Raw genomic sequence first — 21,399 nt, 5'->3', positions numbered from 1 at the left:
TGAGATGTAGAATTTTCTTGAAGGCTTTTAGTTTTCTTGAATTGATAAAGAACTTCTGAACAAAGAATAACAAAGACTATAAAGCAGAATGATGTTTCTCATAAGGACGTTTTGTCCACTAAGGCAGCAGTCAGTTTCTTCGCAGATAGAATCTTGATGCAAAAATCTGTCTTTAATTACTAGTAACGCTAAGAAATCTACTTTAAATATATACATGGGTGCTGATTTCACTTTCCTACCATAAAGATGGGGGAAGTCATGTATTCAGATTGAAGTTAACAGCCACTCCCACAGCTCATCTCCACCTGCACACCAACCACCACTATATCTGTGTCTCTTGATCAAGTATCCCTCATGTTTAGACCCAACAACTATTGGACAACTGTGCTTGGACAATTCACCATGTCCCCAATTATACTCATTATATCTGCACCAGTCCCCTTCTAAAAAACAAATGAAACCCCTAAATGTTGCTCATCATATATGATATTCTCGGGTTTCCCTGGTGGCTCAGAGGTTAAAGAGTCCGCCTGCAATGCAGGAGACCTGGATTCGATCCCTGGGTCAGGAAGATTCCCTAGAGAAGGAAATGGCAACCCACTCCAGTATTCTTGCATGGAGAATCCCATGGATGGAGCAGCCTGGTGGACTATAGTCCATGGGGTCGCAAAGAGCCGGACACGACTGAGAGACTTCACTTTCACTTTTGTTTATACAGACTCCTTTTTAAAGTCTGAAATTCAGCAGGCTTTTCTTCCCTGACCCGAACCAAGCTTCCATTTATCTTCTTAACTCAGAGAACATATAAAACAAAAACTCAGCAAAATAAGTAAGAAGGGGAGGGATCATGTCTTATTCACTTGTGTGACTGGTAACCAGTACACAGTAGTCACTCAATAGATGTGTACCAAACGAATAAATGAATGAATGACTGAATAAGGAATTACAGGCTTCAGATAAGGAAAAAGTCCCCAGAAAACAAGGAGAAATTCTGAAAATATTGACAAATTCCAGAATTCTAGAATGGAAGCTAATCAGTCAACAGATGATAAACACTGACTCAACACACAGAGAAATTCTACAGAAGGGTTTTACCTCAGGGATGATGTATAAATATTATTAGAAATAAAGCTGCCAAGTTTTTTATGTCTCTTAACACAGAGAAGATTAAAATGGAGTATAAATAAGCTGAAACCTGTAGTATGGTTTCAAGAATGAATTTAATGAAGTTAGGAAAAGAAGACTAGAATAAGTATTTGACAGTAATTAAATAGTACTGTGTAAGGCAAGCAATACTACACCTGGTATAATCTACACACAAGTAAAAATAATTCCCCCCAGAAAGCAAGGCTGTCTAGACACCCTGTATTTATTACCTGTATTTCTCAGGCAGTATGGCATCAAGTTTCTGAGAAAGGACTTTTGGTATTTTCATTATTGGGAAAAGCATCCTATAAACAAATAACTCCTTTGGTTTATGTAACTCTTTATGATAAGTGTCAAAATATAAATAATAATTCTTTTTTATATTAAAAAGAAAATTGGAATGAAGTTTGACAAGATTTTTTATATATATAAATGTAGGAATAATAAGACATTTATACTTGTATACTATTTTTTTAAATAAATTCATTATTTTGTTTTATATAGATGTATACCTTTTCATAGCATTCATTGACCTTTTTTGATTGAAAAAAAAATAAAGTTCACTTTAGTATACAGTCTTCAATTATTTTCAGTTACAGAGAAGAAAAAACCAGAATCATATTTTTATGCCATTTTCACTGAATAACACAGTATGAGCATTTTCCTATATCACCAAATATTTGTTGAAAGCATCACTTTTAAGGTTGCACAATGTTTTTATGAGTGGCCCATGATTTGTTTAACCAAAGTCTTATTGTTGGGTATTTATTTAGGTTAATGTTTTATAATATCACAGATTACATTATACATGAATTTCTGATTGTTTATTTGGTATAAATTGAGAAGGAATATTTTTTATGGTGTTGGATACATACTGCCAAATTCATCTCTGAAAAAGATCTGCAAGGTATGGGAATCTGTATCTCACCATAACTCAACAAAGATTATACTGTTATTAAAAAAAAAATCACAGTCATGCAGAATACCAGCTGACAGAGGACAGGAGAACCTGACCAGTGGAAAAGAATATATAGAACCACACAAAACTTGGTAGGACAAAGGGACTACCAGGAAAAACAGGAGTGTTAGTACGACTAGACCTGCCCTCAGCAGGTGAGGGAACTGAAGCAGGGGTCCAGTCTGAGTCAGAGAAGAAACATTTAAGGCTGAGAGTGAAACAGCTGATCAGTGGCATCCTAAATGAAACGAGAATCAGACAGTCCTTGCCGCAGCCATACATACCCTGGACAGGGACACTGGTCCCCTGGAAGGTGAAGTAGCTGGGAGCTGGGGTTTAGGGATTGTGGAGCAATCCCAGGGAGAGAGCTGCTGTGGACTGCAGAGAAACAGATTGAGGGGTTGTGAGGGAGGAGATTGTGGTGGGAAATGCCTGTGGAGGAAAGCCAGGCAGCCATGGAAGCAAGGAGATACTGCTGAGTCAGCATAGGGGGTGGAACCATCACCATAGCCTCTCTCTCCCCACATGCCAGGAACAGCAGCTGAACAATAGAGAGGTGGGCCCATCAAACACCTGATGCACTGAACTACAGATTAGGATCCCACCCAGGGTGCTCCTTTAAGTGCCTGATGCACCAATCTATGGAGCAGGACCACAGCAAGAGGGGCCCCTCTATGTGACTGAATGGGCAGAGCTACGGAGAAAGACTGGCCAAAGAGGTCCTCTGATCGCCAGCTACAGGAGGCTCTATAAAAGACTCTGATCAGGCCATAACTCCTGCGGCGGAGGCAGTCTGTGTTCCTGCACACTTGGCGCCGCCAGGGTCCCCGCAAACCAAGCAGCTGCACCACCTTCACACTCAACCCTCATTGGGGCAGAGCTGCCACAGATAAAAGAAGTCTTGCATCTACACATGCAGGGTTGCTTTGGTCATGTCCAACTATTTGTGACCCTGTGGACTGTAGCCTGCCAGGCTTCTCTCTCAGGGGGTTCTCTCCAGGCATGGATACTGAAGCGTATCAGCCAAATACAGGTTGCCATGCCCTTCTAGAGCACTATATTTCCTGCTTCCCTAGCTGCCAACTTCCCTGAGTACCTGGTGCTGCCAGGGCCCCTGTGACCCAAGCAGCTGCATGATTTCTGCACCTGGCCCTCACTGCGGCAGACCCAATTCCTCCAGAGCAGCCTCAGGAGCAAACCCCAGTGGACAATCCAGTGGCTATCATCAAAAAGTCTACAAACAACAGATGCTGGAGAGGGTATGGAGAAAAGGGAACACTCTTGCACTGTTGGTGGGGATGTAAACTGATACAGCTACTATGGAAGAAGGTATGTAGAATCCTTAAAAAAATAGGAATAAAACCACCATATGACCCAGCAATCCCACTCATAGGCATATACCCTGAGGAAACCAAAACTGAAAAAGACACATGTATCCCATTGATCATTGCAGCACTATTTACAATAGTTAGAACATATAAGCAACCTAGATGTCCATCAACAGATGAACGGATAAAGAAATTGTTGTCCATATACACAATGGAATATTACTCAGCCATAAAAAGGAACGCATTTGAGTCCGTTCTAATGAGGTGGATGAACCTAGAACCTATTGTACAGAGTGAAGTAAGTCAGAAAGAGAAAGATAAATATCATATTCTAACGCATATATACAGAATCTAGAAAAATGGTACTGAAGAATTCATTTACAGGGCACCAGTGGAGAAACAGACATATAGAATAGACTTATGGACACCAGGAGAGGGGAGGAGAGGGTGAGAAGTATGGAAAGAGTAACATGGAAACTTACGTTACCATATGTAAAACAGATGGCCAACGGGAATTTGCCATATGACTCAGGAAACTCAAACGGGCTCTATATCAACCTAGCGGGGTGGAATGGGGAGGGAGATGGGGGGGAAGTTCAAAAGGGAGAGATATATGTATACCTATGGCTAATTCATGTTGAGGTTTGACAGAAAACAACAGAATTCTGTAAAGCAATTACCCTCAAATTAAAAAAAAAAATCACAGCCAATCTGATAGGTTAAAAATCATGTCAGAGTATTTAAATTTTTGTTTTATAATTAAAATTTTTTCACATACTTATTAGCATTTTATAACTGGATAACTGGGTGCCTAAGCTATATTAATATTAAAAATGGGATATTACAGGATTTTTTTTGCTGATTTATAAGACCTGTTTAAATATTCCATCTTCTGTCTACTCTATTTACCCTAGTTTATATTACACTTAAATACTGAAATTAAGTATCAGTACATAAAATTCATTAGTAATATCTGAGTACATATGTAGTTTTTAAAACAATATAGATGGAAATAAAGAACAAATATTTTCCTTTATAGCCTCATTCTTTGTGGTATTCTTTTATTATTATGTATAGTTCAAATGTGTATGTGTTTGTGTATGTGTCCTTTCAAATATTTTATACGCAATCTAATCACATAAACATGATCAAATATTTACATAGCTTTTCTAACATATACAAATCATATTCATATTTTTCTCCAATTTATTTTTTCAATTAATATATCCTAAAGAGGTTTTCAGCATGAAAACAGTACCCTGCATCATAGAGGAATATGTATTTCTTGAGTTAAAAAATCCATGTCAATGCACAGAGATTCACCTAATTCTTTTAAATGGCTACATGGTAGTTGATAATGCTTTATATTTGTTTGTTGAAATGAACTGGCACTTTTTGTGGGATACATTTCTAAATAAAAACTATTTTGTGGCAGAGCGTGTGAGTGTTTTTGGAACAGATGATGAACTGACCTAAAAAATGTACCATTTCTACCCTCACCAACAGCCTATGCAGACACTAGTTTCCTTACCACCTTACCAACAATGGAGATTAGCAATCACTTTCATTTCTGCAAATTTCATGGTTAAAAAAACCCCACTTTATTGCTTAAATCTGCATCTCCTTGGTGTCACCTAAGCAGCAAACCTGCTCTAAGAATTGCATTTTGTACAGCCTCTATGTGTACCCCTTTTTCCCAGGGGTGTTTTGAAACTGATACATAGGAGTTCTTTATTTAGTTTCAGTATCATTTGCCACTTTCAGGTATTGCAAATATTTTCTTTCAGTCTGTTGCTTCCTTTCAATTTTATATTTTATTTTGTTTTAAAGAAGTTTTAAATCATTAATATCATATTGTTTACTGTTACTCTGAAGAAGTTATTTCATATTCCAAGGATAGATTGCTTATATATACATGTATACATATATTTGTCTTACAGATTTTTTTGACATTTAACTCTTCAAGTCCATTTAGAATTTGCTTCTATAACATGTTATTTTACCATACTACTATGTAACTGAATGTTCATGAAATTTTATCATATACTCAAATCTTACACATATTTAACGATTGTTCCAGTGCTATTTAGTTCCACTGATTTGTCTTTGCGTTCTTTTAGAGAAATCCTACTCTATTTCCATTACTGTAGTTTTTATATATAAAAACTACATCCACTTGGGCAAGTTCCTCTATATTATTGTTTTTTTCAAAAATTTTTCTTAGTCATTCTTACCTTTCTTCAAATGATCTTTAAAATAAGTTTAATTTTAAAGTTTCCAACAGGATTTTGATATAATGCATTCATATTATTAACTTGTGAAAAACCAGGTAGCTGTCAATGATCATTTACCTTTTCATCTGGGAGTATCATATGTTTCTTCACTCAAATTTCCTTTAAGGTCAGTGAATAAGTCAGTAGATTTATATTTATCACAAATATCTTATTATTTCTAAAATCCTTTGGGACAACTATTATAACAACATTAGTGATTTTTTTTTTTTTTTAAAGAAGACACTTAGCTTACTTAAACCGTGGGGAAAGCTTTTAGAACGGGATATGAAATTGTCTCTTCTACCTATAATTTTAAAAGGAGAAGGTAAATACCTTTTTCAAAAGGGTCAAGTTCTCATTTATATTTACATACAGAAATATATCCCAAAGTCAAATATGTATTTTTGTTTGATTCATGTCTCTGATATCTTCCATTACCATAGCTAAACAACAGTGAAATATACAGGGCTCCTAAAATAGTCAAAACATTTAGTTCCATGGGGAAGAAAAGGAAAAACAAAAATCTATTCAATTTAATTGCAAGAATGAACTGATAGAAAAATATTCCAAGAGAAATTCATTTCTTGAAATAAAATAAATTTCCATTTCTAAACCATATCATTTTATAAAAGTATGTAAATTTAAGCAATGCTTAAAAATTTTGTCCAGAAAGTCTGAATTAATTAACAGGAGGAAAAAGCACACTTTTGATCAGTTAATTGTCTCTGCTATTTCATTTACATGCAAAATATCCAGAATATCCACGTATCTATGGGCAATTTATCTTTGACAAAGAAGGTAAAAATATACAAAGGAGAAAAGACAGTCTTTTCAATAAGTGGTGCTGGGAAAACCAGTCAGCAATGTGAAAAAGAATGAAATTAGAACCCTTCTCAACACCATATACAAAAATAAACTCAAAATAGATTAAAGACCTAAATGTAAGACCAGAAACTATAAACCTCTTTGAGGAAAACATAGGCAGAACTCTCTTTGACATAAATCACAGCAGGACCCTATAAGACCCACCTCCTAGAGTAATAGAAATAAAAATAAAAGTATACAAATGGGACCTAGCTCTTGCACAATTAAGGAAACTATAAGCAAGGTGAAAAAGACAACCCTCAGAATGGCAGAAAATAATAGCAAATGAAACAAATGACAAAGGGTTAATCTCCAAAATATACAAGCAGCTCAAGTGGCTCAATACCACACACACACACACACAAAACCCAATCAAAAAGTCAGCGGAAGACCTAACCAGACATTTCTCTAAAGACATACATATGGGTAATAAACACATGACAAGATGCTCAACATCACACATTATTAGAGAAATGCAAATCAAATCTACAATGAAGTATCACCTCACACCGGTCAGAATGGCCATCATCAAAAAAGTCTACAGACAATAAATGCTGGAGAGGGTGTGGAGAAAAGGGAACCCTCTTACACTGTTGGTGGGAATGCAAATTGATACAGCCACTATGGAGAACAGTATGGGAGATTCCTTTAAAAACTAGGACTACAACTACCATATGATCTAGTAATCCTACTACTGGACATATACCCTGAAGAAACCATAACTAAAAAAGACACATGTACCCCAGTGTTCATTGCAGCACTATTTACAATAGCTAAATCTGGATGTCCATCGACAGATGAATGGATAAAGAAGTTGTGGTACATGTACACAATGGAATATTGCTCAGCTATAAAAAGGAATGCATTTGAGTCGGTTTTAATGAAGTACATGAACCAAGAGCCTATTATACAGAGTGAAGAGAGTCAAAAAGAGAAAGACAAATACTGTATATTAATACATATATACGGCAAATCCCATGGACAGGGGAGCCTGGTAGGCTGCAGTCCATGGGGTCACTAAGAGTCAGACATGACTGAGTGACTTCACTTTCACTTTTCACTTTCATGCACTGCAGAAGGAAATGGCAACCCACTCCAGTGTTCTTGCCTGGAGAATCCCAGGGACAGGGGAGTCTGGTGGGCTGCCGCCTATGGGGTCGCACAGAGTCGGACATGACTGAAGCGACTTAGCAGCAGCAGCAGCATGGAATCTAGAAAGATGGTACTGATGATTCTATTCGCAGGGCAACAAGGGAGAAGCAGACATAAAGGACAGACTTTTGGACACAGCGAGGGAAGGAGAGGGTGGGATGATTTGCCAAAGTAGCACTGAAACATATACATTGCCATATGTTAAACAAGACAGCCAGTGGGAATTTGCTGTATGACGCAGGGAACCCAAAGCCTGTGCTCTGTGACAACAAGACAGGTGGGGTGGAGAGGAAGGTGGGAAGGAGGTTCAAGAGGAGGGGACACATGTATACCTATGGCTGATTTATGCTGATGTATGGCAGAAACCATCACAATATTGCAAAGCAATTATCCTCCAATTAAAAATAAAATAAAATTTAAAAAAAAGATTTTAATCAATAATGATTAGAAAAAAGATAACTTCACACTCAAGTCAAATGTTGTTTGATCAACTAAGCTGTGTTTCTACCTAGAATCAACAATTTTATCTTTGCATTTGAGAAAGGAAAAATAATAATTTATTTTCAATAAAGTATTTAAAAAGGAAACAGAATCCATTCAAATAATTTGGTAATGTGAATTTTAAAAATCCAAATACCTTAACTTCTTCACATAATTCAGTAAGTCGAGCTTCTACATCCATTTCCTCTGAAAGGAGTAAACAGTAATTAAAGTAAGTATTTCAATGTTACATATGTGAAAATTATTTTTGAAATTTTATAAGTAAATTACTTTTAAAAACCTAGGAGATTACAAAAGTTCAAGTCAAAATAATAAAAACATACCTGGAATATAAGCTATTGAATGAAAATGAATGACAAAATCCTTTTCAACAAAAATGTAAGTTTATATCTTAGTTCAATAAATTTAGTTTCCTATGAGGCAGTCTAAAATGAAGGCCATTTTTTTCTATATAATCTTGACTTATATTTAATGTATACTATAACCATTTACAGAGGGGGGATGCAGATTAACTTACAATTAAAATGGTAATATTTACAAAGGAATACAGAAACCAACAGAATAGAATCAGTTATTTTTTACAGGGAAAGATTTTGCTAACGCCTAAAATATCACGTTTAGACACACTTACGTTTATCTGAAATCAAACTAAAATGAGTTTTCCTAGGACAACTCTAACAGCATAGTTATCAACACACAAAATTTCCATAATCTTGCTGCTAGAGTGACTTTAATTGATCACTGTCACACAAAGACAAGAAAACATTTTTGTGGTATCTTTGAATTCATTCCTCAGCTCACTATCTCATAAGGTATACTAAATATTTACTTCTTGATAAATGAATGGTAAACATTTAAATTTGATAAAATAAGCAGTTACACTGCCCAGAACAAAACCAAGCTATGATCTGAACAACAAATACTCGGCTGATAACTAAAACTAGTAGGACACAGATGTTTTGTAATTCACAAAATATATATAAATAACCACCAATAACTAAAGAAATTTGCTTCAATTTCACAAATCACTTCACTATCAGATAAATCAGTGGCTTCTAATGTTATATTAAAAAAAAAAATCTGCGACAGACCCTGTGTTAAAATCGTAACTTTCATATGCCAACATCTATTTTCATATCACTCATGATGTTTTCCTGAGATAGAAGAAAATCAGCAAAATTGATCTCAGTAGGTTACATATCCTATTAATTTTTAAAAAATGAGCATAAACTTTGTAGAGTTTGATACACTTTTGTCACCTTTACATACCAGAGCTTAAATGCAGAAACTGGTCTATGCATTATGATTCTTGAGAGTTACTTCAATGCAAACACCTTAAGGGATGCTTAAATGTAAAACTTAACTTCAAAATCTCTGGGTTGAAATGACTTAAAAATAACTTAGGATTTTAACTGAGTTTAATTTTTTTAATGCCTATATATCTATTTATATAATTTTCTAGAGATTTACATAAATTTCTAGAATAACAAAGGTTATTATTTTCTTTTTTTTTTTGCCATGTCATGTAGCTTGTGGGATCTCAGTTTTTCAACCAGGTTTTGAACTCAGGCCATGACAGTGAAAGCCCAGAATCTTAGCCAGTAGGCCACCAGGGAACTCCCTACAAACTTTTTTAAGTTGGCTCCTCTTGCTAATCCAAGGTGGCAACCTAGAACACATCCTTCCATATTTTCAAATATACACATATATGAGATCTGCAGTTACTGTTTTATAAAAATGAGATGTATTTTGCAAACTTTCTGCATGAAATCTCTCAGTAGTATTTCATGCAAATCTGATATGCAGCTCTAAAGCACTTTTTTAAAAAATGGCTATATAATATTCCTTGGTATAGGGACCTCATAATTTTCTTCATAATCTATTCTTTGCTGAATGATGGACATTTATCTGTGTTTTCAGTGTTTTGTCACTAAGAATACTGTGATGAACATGCATGTACAAATACCATTACAAAGTAGTAATCCTTTCTATGGTACAAAAAAATAGTACTCCTTTCTATGAACAACAGTGCAACTGCTAGGTCAAAGGGTAAATGTATCTTAAATTTATTTTCTAAATCTATTTACCCACTCATCTACTCATTCATTCAACAGATACGCTAATACAATGTCAGGAATGAAGGATAAAAGATATACACATATTTTTAGAAGTATTATTTAACTAACTAAGAAGTATTATTTAACTATGTTTTAGTTTTGAATCAAGTCTTTTCCTAGCCAACCAAAAACTGGGCCCTTCTTTACACAGACCTTATTAAATGAGCAGCATTTTAAAAAATCATTTAGAATGCTCACATATAAACTGATAGGCTGGCAATACAACAGGAAATGAGAAGTACAATTTTTTGTTAAAAAGAAAAAATATGTCATAAATGATTATAATTTCATACCATGAGTTCTTTAACTTTATACTTAGGTTACTTAATGAGAGGATAAAATTATGTTCCAAAATAATGATCATAAATAAATCTTCAACTTTTCTTTTTTCCTTCCTGGTAAGTTTCTCGCTTAACAATTTCAGTGAAAACTGACCCAATGGAAATATTTCTGAGTTAATTTTCATCTGAGAAATGTGGAGAAAGATTTTGGCTCCTTAATTTCCTTTTGTCCATACTTTTGAAAACTGAGATACAAATGCTGTGATTTAATTTTATTTTTTATTTCTATAGCTTTTCATAACTTTTAAAAAATCTTAATTGTGATGGTCTACTCAAAGTAAAAACTTTCAATATACTTAGAGAAAGATAATAAATAAAGTACTATTGCTATTCAAGAAGAAAAGTCTAAAACATATAGAGAAGTAAATCAATGAAATAATGAAATCAGAATATCTCTTTTCAAATATGTGATATATCAGGGTAGCAGTGATTTGATATTCCTGTATTTTGCTTTTAAATTTAGAATAAAAAAATAAATGCAAACTGACTCAAAAAACAAAACCAGATATTAAAGATGTTTCTCACTTTATTTTTGTAATGCATGAAATAAGCTTCAGTTTTCAAACCACATTTTATTACCTTTAGCCCTACCTAAAGACAAATGACTTTGAACAAATTTAAGTCATTACCATTAAACTAACAAATTCTGGCAATGAACATGGTTTCTAAAAAGTGCTCTTTACAGGAACTCTAAAATGAATATGGAAAAAAAACCAAAGACATCTTTGCATTTAACGTTTCCAATTTTAATGTTCCAAAAACCTGAACATTAAAAACTAAGAATTAACCAAAGCTCAACTACAAATCAGGTTGATTCTTAAAGTAAGTTCTTAAGTAAGGGTGGCAGGAATATAAAATATTAAAAAAATACATATTTATGAAATTTGATACTAAATTAAAGCAAAGTTTTATATTGATTAAAAGGGATTATTTACTTAATCTATTTGTGAACGTACCTAGACAGGTGTCTTTCTGGGTTGCTGGCTGTTTTCTTCTGAGAAGGCGCTCATAAAGGACCTGCATGTTGGCTTTGGCTAGTTATAAGGATTGCACACAGCACTAGTTACTATACTCCTTTTACAACAAAATTTACTAGAATTTTCCACTTTGTGATTAATAGATTTAGTATTGATTCGCTAGTGCAATTGGATTAGAATACCAAAGCAGAATCTTTCAGTTAGTTAATTAGCTTATTAGAATTACAAATGATGTACATTCACGTTTATGTTACTTTGTTCTTTTTTCTAAGTGCATGTGCCACTCAACATTTCATAATCCGATATTATTTTTATGTTTTAATATCTAAACTCAGAATTTTAAGAGTTGGCAGAGGTGTCAGAGATCAGCAAGGTCGATCCTCTGCTTTTACAAGTGTAGAGACTGGGGCCAAAAAGGTTTCATAACTTGCTAAAGCCTAGATTTCAGAATTCATGATGCTCATTTTTAAAAACAGTTCTTTACCAAACCAGTATTTTAACTGAATGTCATTAAAAAAATGTACATCATTCATCTACAAGAAAAGAAAAAGACACAAGCAAAATGGAATTCAAGGCATTATTTTTAAAAAGGAAATGGAGTTTAGATAAACTCTTCATAGCATGGCAGAATTTGAAGACTTTATTAGACTTATTTGAAATATAGACTTACTTAAAATATTGACTTTAAATATAGACTTCTTTGAAAACTCAAGAAAAGTGCTAAATAGTAGAAGGAAGTAGAATATACCCTCTAACCAAGAATTACTTTTTATAAACTTATTAAAACTGGTGGATATAATAATATTTAGTGAACAGTGTTTTACAGAAATATCTGGTACCTAACAAATGTAGTTTTGCTAGGATAAAAATAAACAATGTTAACACTTTAGAAAGTGCAACAGTTTTATTCTGAATAGTTAACAAAAATTTTAGATTTTTTCCTAGAAGACACATTCAAGAATAAACTAAAATTCACAACAAATAGAAAAGAAAATATAAATAATAATGAAAAGTTTAAGGATAACCCGAAGTATTACTAATAAATATTTATTGAAGATGAATCTTGATTTTTAAAAATCCCTAGGAAACTACTATAAAGTATGTGCTGATGCCTATGTACTTTTCAATTGTCAACAAAATCTTCCCTGTGCTATTTCATTCACTCATCTATTCAACAAATATATTTTGAGTAAATACTATGTGTAAGGTACTAATAATTTTTTTCTATCACTATTATCTACTTATCTAAAACTTAAGTCGGGGTTTGCTTTAGAATTTTATTTTCTGGTGAAATATTTTAAGCAAATAATTTGGAATAAAATTGCTATTTACTTATTTAGTAACTGACTCCTGAAATTAAATATAAGGGCTTTTAAAATTTATGATATTTTCTATATTATATTCATAAGCTCAAAATAATACATATGTGTCATAAAAGCCATTTCTATCTGAGAGAAAGTTAAAAAGCATATAAATAAATGAATTATCAAACTGAGGTTAGCTAAAGTTAGTGATAAAGTGCTAATACTATCTATGCTTTGAAATAAATCTTTGACTTTGACAAGAGATGCCTGTTTAAACATTATTTCCTTTTGGAGAAAAATATTTTTTTCTTAGTTAAAATGTGGTATAAGTGTTTTTCATTTGAAAATATTACATGTTAAAACTATTTGACAATTACACAGGCATGGACAGGCCCACTTCACTTAGGGTGCTCTGTACTGAAACCACAAGGAACGCCCCCTGGCTGGGCTGCTTCTCTGGCCTCTCTCAACGCTGGACTGACTCCTCAAGGGAATGGGGAGGTCAAAGCTCTCCAGAGACAGAGACCTGCTCTTTCCTCAGCACCCTGCTCAGCCCGAGGGAATTCCTCCATGAACACCCTCTGCTTTCTGCACACCCTCATCTTTCCTTCCCGACACACTCTGCACGTCTGGATCCCATCAATCCTCCTGCCCTTAGAGTAGAAGTCAGTTTGTATACTCAGTCCCAGTTACTTACAAGTAGTAAGGGATAGCAGTGGTGCAAACATGCAGTCCTAAGCACTACATGATGATGCCTCTGTGAATTCTACAACATTCAACACCTAAACTGTTAACCAATTCTCCTCAGAAATTCCATTACACGTGGCTTCTGTGTTAACCACTTTTCAGGAACATGGTGTTGTCCTTTATTAATATTATGGTTTGACAGTTTTGTGGTCTGACCATTAAACCTAAATTAACCAAAATTCATCACACAATTCTCCTAAGAAAATGTGTTTGAGCTCCAAAGGACAAAATTTAAAAATAAATGGAGTATAATTTACCCATTAATTGAGAATAAGTAATAGCCTAAATTAGTTCTACAAACAATTCTTTCATTTTCAAAAAACAACATTTTTAGAAGTTCACATTTGAGGCAGTAGTCTCTTAAAGAACTTTCCTAAGGAAAGCAGATGGATGCTAAGTATATAAAACAGCAAGGAAAAAGAATACTTCAGAGAAGAGTAACCAAAATGTTTCTGTGCTACTGTTTTTGTCTTGAGGAAGAACACATGAGCAAAAAAGAACAAACGCTTTCCTACTGCTTGTAAAGGAGCTACACTGAGATCCCACCTGTTTAATGGAATATTTGAATAATGGAATTATCAAACCCTCTGGAGCCACTGCTGATAAGTAGGGGTACAAGAGCCAGCCTGTTCTCACAGCTGAATTTAAGTGAGGTACAAATCATTTCACTTTCTTATAATTCTTTTGTAGCTCAAGGTAGGCAATTATAAAAGTGGGCTGCTGCTAAGTCGCTTCAGTCATGTCCGACTCTGTGCGACCCTATAGACGGCAGCCCACCAGGCTCTGCCGTCCCTGGGATTCTCCAGGCAAGAACACTGGAGTGGGTTGCCATTTCCTTCTCCAAAAGTGGGCTAGTTAGTCTCAAAGACAAGAATTATTTTCAGTAACAGTGACTATTTTTGATAGGGCATCAATATTGTTAAAAGACTAAGATCCTTGAGAAACAAAGAAATAAGAACAGTGATCAACCTCAGTCAAATTTAAAAAGCAATTTCTCATTCATTCAAGTAAGTATGATGAAAATAATTTATTCCAAAGAAATAATTAAAATGTGCTTTTGATGAGCTATTAGCTCATATTTGAAAATAAAAGCTTATAAAACGTTCATAAAATGTTTGAATAAAAACATTTTCATAAATCAATAATCTTGTGTGAAATAATATATGTATTTTGCAAACTATAAGTGGTATACAAAATCAAGGCAAATGATTTTTTATTATGTGTTACAACATACAGGTATATATTAATGGACTAAAACTGAAGACTGATTTTTAGAAATTATTTAAATTATTTTAAAAATGTTAAAACTGAGTAATGTTATTATTTTCTCAAGTGAAGTAGAAGAAAGAAGATATGAGATCACCTAAAATCAATATATTTTACAAAAGGTTCCAAGTACATATAATCTGCTTAGACTATTAACTATTTGGAAGTATGGATTTAATTTACATTACCTAACCTATTGAATTTATTTTCCCTAATTTATCTTCCTATCTAATAATTCTATGGATAATTAAATTTGCTTTCTAGTACATTTTCTGGTTATATTCTAAGAGAAGAAGACATACTGTTAAAAAAATCTATCAAAAGACTCATCTCAAACTTAGCACCAAGAAATTATTTCTCAGTATCATAAATTTTTTTAACATTTCAGTAAGTAATTATCAAAGCCTGAAAAAGATGGAGTTGAGAGAGAAGTAAAGGTGAAGCACATAAAGCAAACTAGCTGTACTAAACTAAGTACAGAAACTATGGCCAAGCTGATAACAGCAGTATGAGAATGAAGAGGGCCTGGCTACTTTCAACATACCCAGTTCTAGTTTCTGACAAGAGGGGAGCTCTTCTGTTACCATAATGAAGTAGCTGTGCAGCCCCTTGAAGGCCAGCAGCAGGGCAGCGCAGAGGGTGTAGTGGAAACGGTAGGCGTGACGCAGGAAGGAATCTGCGATGACAAAGCTGCAGCCCTGAACAAAGAGGAGATTTGGGACACAATGTTGGTAACCAGAGTCTAAAAATAGCACACCGAAACTTAGAAAAATAAAGGATTTACTAATCACAGTTATTCTAAAACATGTAAGAAGTCTAGCAGCATCTTAGGAAGTTGTTCTCATTCATATAGGTAATTTAAACACAAGAAATGTGATTCGAGAAATCTTAGTTTCATTGGACTTTAAAAACAAGCCGATCAAATGATGATTTTTAAAAATTTGAGATTCAGATTGTATTTCAACTGAGGGCCACTCTGTTTTTATAGTATGAACCCTCTCTTCTTTTAGGGGAATAACAGATATACTTATACTGCTGCAAGTTAGGTCTCAACTCTGGCAGGGGTTCCTCACAGGCTCCTCTGGAATGATCCTACCAGCTCCGTTAACAGAGCAGGAGGTGACAGGAACAAGTTAAAAAAAGCACTGCCTGTCAAAGATCCCTATTCATGAAATCTTGTAAAATCTTGAAGCATCAGGTTCGTTTTCATAAAAAACAACTGGAACCAATCAACTTGTGAAGATCATGTTTAATTAGATCTGTAAGTCGTTGAGCTCAAATAATTAATAAAAGAACTATTACATCCACAGATATGTAACAGTTAAAACACATTTCATTCAAAACAAGAGAGAAACGAGGCTTTATAAACACATCAGTTCTTACGTCTGGTGATAACTGCTTTGTGTAGTTAATACCAAAGACCACACTTTCAAGAGTAGGAATCACAGAATCTTTGTTTTGTGCTGGTGCATTTCTGTTTAACCAAGTTGTCTTCACAGGACGAGGAAAACTGGAGGAACAAGCATCACATTATTGTTGTCATAACAGTCTATTTATAGAGTGCTAAGTTAAATGTTTACAAAAGAAAGTCTTTGAGGAATAGAATAAAAAGCAAGGACTTTGCAAGATTATGATTTCTAAAGTATTCTTAAAGTACTTTTACAAATTTTCCTTTAAAATTTGAATTATTATTATTAAAAAAAAAACTAAGATTAGATGCTTGAGACTACTTCTGTATTACTGGGCTTTGGGGAGGGATAAAACAGGGTGGGATCAAGAGTAGCTCAGGGACAAATGAGGGTCCAGCTTTAATTTGGAAATTCTGACCTGTCAGAACTGGTGACCAAATTCACAAAGTTAACAGTCAAATATAGGTGCTGCTTACAGAAATACAGAGGTCCCACTTAAAGGCAGAAAAAGGAAAACCACGAGTCTACTTGTTCTCTCTCTCCTTCAAAAACAAGGTATTTCCTTTCTCTTCACTAAAAGTCTATAAACTTTAAGATAACCTAAGTAAGTGCTTCAAGGCACTACCTCAATCACATAGGCTATGAACCACTGCTGTTAGTATTAACATTACATTTAATATATCACAAATTCTATAGAATAAGAAGCATATTCTGCTTGAATGTTTAAAAATCATGGACAATTTTTTTTTTCGAAGATTAAGTACTAGCTAATTATAAGAAGGCCAAAGCATTTGACTGTCTGGCAGTTTGGCAAAAGGGATAAGGCAGGAAAGTGAATCAAATGTACCAAAAGCAGAGGGCAGTCTTCATGTGCAAAATCAATTTGCTTTGCAACAATGAAATCTCTAAATCCTAGCCAAGAGGGTGTAGCAAGGCAATGGTAAATTCCACCTGCTATGACAGAACTGAGTTTCTCAAGATTGAATCAAAGAAGCTGTACTTAAAAAAAAAATCAAGTATAAGAAAAAAGTTATGCAAAAAACAAGCAAAGAAAGAAATCCTAATCCCAGTTACTTAAAATAATTGATTTATATCTATAGTTGGGTTGATCATAGAAATTGTTTCATGTAAAAATAAAGTTTAAAAGGTAATATTATAAATTTTTTTTTCATTTATTTTAGAGGATTAAAAAGTCCAGCCATAACAGAACTTCAGGGAAAAACTTGTCTTCAGAGAAACACAGTGAGGAATGTTACCGGTAACAGGACCCTCTACCGCATGCCACCAGCAGACAGCCTTCTTCCCCTTTCCTTGCTTTCCTTCCCGACCCAACCATCTAGTTTACAGGCCAAGAAGCCCAGGAAAGGCACTGCTCCCTCTAGGGTACAGCTCCAGCAGCAAGAGAGGGGACTTCAGAACCCAGGCAACAACGGAGAGAGGAGCAACCTCAGCTGTTACGGGCGTCCCAGTCTCCTCTCCCATCACTAACCAGAGCCAACAGCTAATCCTCTTGGCTTCTGATTCTGAGCCAAAAGTGTCTTCTCCTTCCAGCAAAAGGTCTCTAGGACGCGAGCTGTCTCTATCCCCTACTAGCCTGTGGCAAAAACAGCTGTGTTGCAAGAGGAAGCACAAACTGATGTTACCAGGATGAGTTCTATGTAACCAGGGACTAAAAAGCAGCACTAATAACCCGAGTGAATCTCAACGAACAGTTCTACATTTTTTCAGAAAAGAAACTAAGCCATGAATGTATTTCTTTGTTATAAAGAAAAAGTAATGGTTGGAATAGTATAGTTCAGGATTTTTACTGAAATTACAAAAATAAGAAATTCAGAAGACTACAGGAATGTATTGTATAAACAGATAAAAACTTAATTTCAAAACCTAATATGTAATTCATACCAGATATACTACTTATTCAAAAGCTATATATCAAAAAATATACTTTCCTATCAAAGAAGTTTCACTGAGTTATCATGCTATTAAATATTAATTTATTTAATCAACATCTAAAATTGTTTTGAAGATGTTTCTAATAAAATTATGTATAATAATAGGAACACTTTCCTGTTTACAAAGTTATAGCAACTGAGAACAAGCTCTCAAAGGTCTAATAGGAAAGACAAAACTCGCACAATAACTAGTTACAGATCTTACTACAGAATAAGGAAGGCAAAAGTAGGTCATCAGGAGAAACAGACTCTTCCTGGCCCCATGCTCTAAAGACATCACAGGACAACACAGGGGAAGACATGCTCACAATTTTTACAGCAACTTAAAGATACGCAACAGGGTGTTACTAGGGGGAAAATTTGTTAGTGTCTTGGTTTTCTATAAATTCTCAGGGTAATTCCAAAAATCACCTACTTAGTTTTCTGATAAGTCAGTTTAGCATCCTAACCCTTGAGCATCATTCCTAATATCAGTTGCTGCAAAAAGATTTATGCCAGCAATTATAAAGTAGTTCATAAATGAAGTCAATTTGGAATCTTTTCACATAAGTTACTGATTTAAAAGTGTCATTTCTGTTGCCCCTGCAATAAGGATGATGTTATTTTGAGAACTAAAGAGTTTGAACTGTATCCTCACATTAATGAAAGACAATTCATCTCCCCCATGGAAGTGAGCAGAAAAAACAATTATCCCAATGCATTCATTATAATCCAGAATATTATATACCTTTAGGCTAATATGATATAGTTTCAAAAGATTTATTTAGTAAAGATCCATAAAATTGGTTAATAACTTAGAAAACAAGAACTATTGTATAGTACAGATTTAAGAAGATACAACTAAGTCCATTCAGAGAAAAGACAAAAAAAGCTATGAAAAGATGAATATACTTTCCCAGAGAATGAATAATTATAGTCTAGCATTACATAAATGCTATACTAAACAATGCTATATGGTTGCTTCCAGATCGTATTATTTTTCCTGGTCAGTTTGACAAAGATTGCTCCATATTTTTTCAATAAAAAAGTCATCAATTTAATATTCCTATGCTCTTAAATTTTACTAACACTTTAGTATAAAAACGAAAGTATTAAATAAGCGTGACTTTAGAAATTCCTATTTCATTTATCTTCACCAAAGCATATGCTTTCATTTATAAAAATAAAAGACACTATATTAATAAGGATCAGGGAGCTGGTTACATTTACCTTATCAGTGGCTGGTGTAGCGCAACCAGTGACGCATGGACTGTAACAGACACAACAGAAAGGTGGAAATAATCAAACATGACGTTAACGTGGTGATGGAGGCCTCTCTGGAGGCTGAAGTGCAGCTTCAGTGTGCGGCTGCTTATTAGCTGCAATGCATTCAGATCATCTGCCCTATGAAAAGCAACCCGTTTGCGTGTTAGTACAGAAATTTAGTGAAGGCCAACGTTTTGTAGAGTAATTTAAACTATCAAAATATTTAATTACTTAACTATTTTTTAAAAACAAAATGAGAACAATTTTTAAAGCATCACATTTGCATTAGACAGCAATATGAAATCTAACAATAAAGAAATAACCAGATCTTACTTACAGTTTTCTATCTGTACTTACAATTTCCATGTTAATGGACTGTTTTTCACTACTGTGCCTACAAAATGAGTCTTTTTTTGATACTTAAGGAAATACTCTCATCCTAAAATTTTACTCCAGTAGGGAATACTGTTTATAGTAAAGCTGCAGTATCATGTAGGTCAAATCCTATTATGATAAATCCCAAAAGGTATTTAAGACTGTTTTTATGGTACAAAATTTTGTTATTAAATGTTGCTCAAAAATAAGCAAGTAATTAGTATATACTTTATCATCGATATTTAGTCATTAGATTTATACATACAAAAACTGAAACAATGCCATGAAAATTACTTCCAAATATATACGTATTTTTAACCAATATGTACCTACAGCTATGAACTATGTACTCATTTCAGCTTATAGAATCCTGACTTGGTTTATGAAAGAATTCCCTCAAGGACTTCTCTGCAATAAACAAGTATTTCAGAGAAGCAGCAGCTACCATGTAAAGACTTATTCCTCTGCAGTGGTAAAGAGGGCATCTCACATCAGACCTCTCAGTACTGTGGCTGCCTAGACATTTATGCCACAAGTAGCCTGAATTTGTATACAATTTTCAAGAAGTATTTCTACAAAAGTAGAATAGTAAAATGGATCTCTGTTTCTTGTTTTAAATGGATACAAGCACAGCTTGTCCCTAAAATGTGTGACTACTTGTCCAGATGTGTGGACAAGTTTAGGGTTGTTTTAGTCACTAAGTCGTGTGTGACTCATGGACTGTAGCCCGCAAGGCTCTTATGTCCATGGGATTGCCCAGGCAAGAATGCTGGAGTGGGCTGCCGTTTCCCTCTTAGGGGATCTTCCTGAACCAGGGTAGCCGGTCCTAAATCTTCCTCATGGACTCTGGAAACAGCTGTCAGGTCTAAGAGTCACAAGTCTCGGTAACTCTCTGAAGATCAAGAAGGCCCCGCCTGAAGAGGGCATCACTCATGCCACCAAGAAAGAGTAGCCAGTGACACAGTGGAACAGAGCTAAGGCAGGTTTAAAGGCCACAAGGCAGTGGTGCTGTGTCAACAGTGCAATGTCCAAGAGTCTCAGAAGCTGTTTCATGTTTCTTCAGTTCATCTGGCTTTGCTACCTGCAGCTCCTGGAACCAGCATGAGCACAAAAAACCAGGACTAACCATTCCCATGAGACTCTCCCAAGGGGGAGAAGTTCAAAATAAATAAAAAGAGGGTAGGCTGGGTTCCAGGAAGAAAATGGGACTTTAATAGGGATAGATAACAGTCACACATGACTACAGATTTTTAACTGTTCGATTAGCCTACTCACGAATAATCTCCATCTGTGAAGTGTAGATCCAGGGATAACAGAAAATTCATTTCCTCAAGGGTTTCTTCAATCTGAAGAGAAATCAGACTATGAGATGCCTTTTGAATATTTTATAGAAAGTTAGAAATATGCCTTGAGGCTTTATGAAAATATTTATCTAAATATATAT

At 34.6% G+C, this 21,399-nt stretch overlaps 1 protein-coding gene across 4 annotated transcripts in view; it reads right to left on the bottom strand.

The window, feature by feature from the left end:
• The window catches only part of FAM135A (family with sequence similarity 135 member A), a 156,756-nt gene that overhangs the window by 56,797 nt on the left and 78,560 nt on the right, over positions 1 to 21,399 (bottom strand). For 2 of the 4 annotated variants that reach the window (XM_070795676.1, XM_070795679.1), the window contains exons 6-11: positions 21,231 to 21,301; positions 19,545 to 19,718; positions 16,358 to 16,484; positions 15,519 to 15,672; positions 11,637 to 11,714; positions 8,359 to 8,408 (exon numbers count right to left, since the gene is read on the bottom strand). In XM_070795676.1, the coding sequence (XP_070651777.1) occupies positions 8,359 to 8,408; positions 11,637 to 11,714; positions 15,519 to 15,672; positions 16,358 to 16,484; positions 19,545 to 19,718; positions 21,231 to 21,301 (654 nt within the window). The remainder of the gene's footprint in view (positions 1 to 8,358; positions 8,409 to 11,636; positions 11,715 to 15,518; positions 15,673 to 16,357; positions 16,485 to 19,544; positions 19,719 to 21,230; positions 21,302 to 21,399) is intronic. The other 2 variants (XM_070795677.1, XM_070795680.1) reach the window with 1 other exon arrangement.

Source organism: Bos indicus, chromosome 9 (assembly GCF_029378745.1).
Source record: "Bos indicus isolate NIAB-ARS_2022 breed Sahiwal x Tharparkar chromosome 9, NIAB-ARS_B.indTharparkar_mat_pri_1.0, whole genome shotgun sequence".
In the NCBI taxonomy this organism is placed as follows: Eukaryota; Metazoa; Chordata; class Mammalia; order Artiodactyla; family Bovidae; genus Bos; species Bos indicus.
This window is presented reverse-complemented; position numbering and strand designations above follow the sequence as displayed.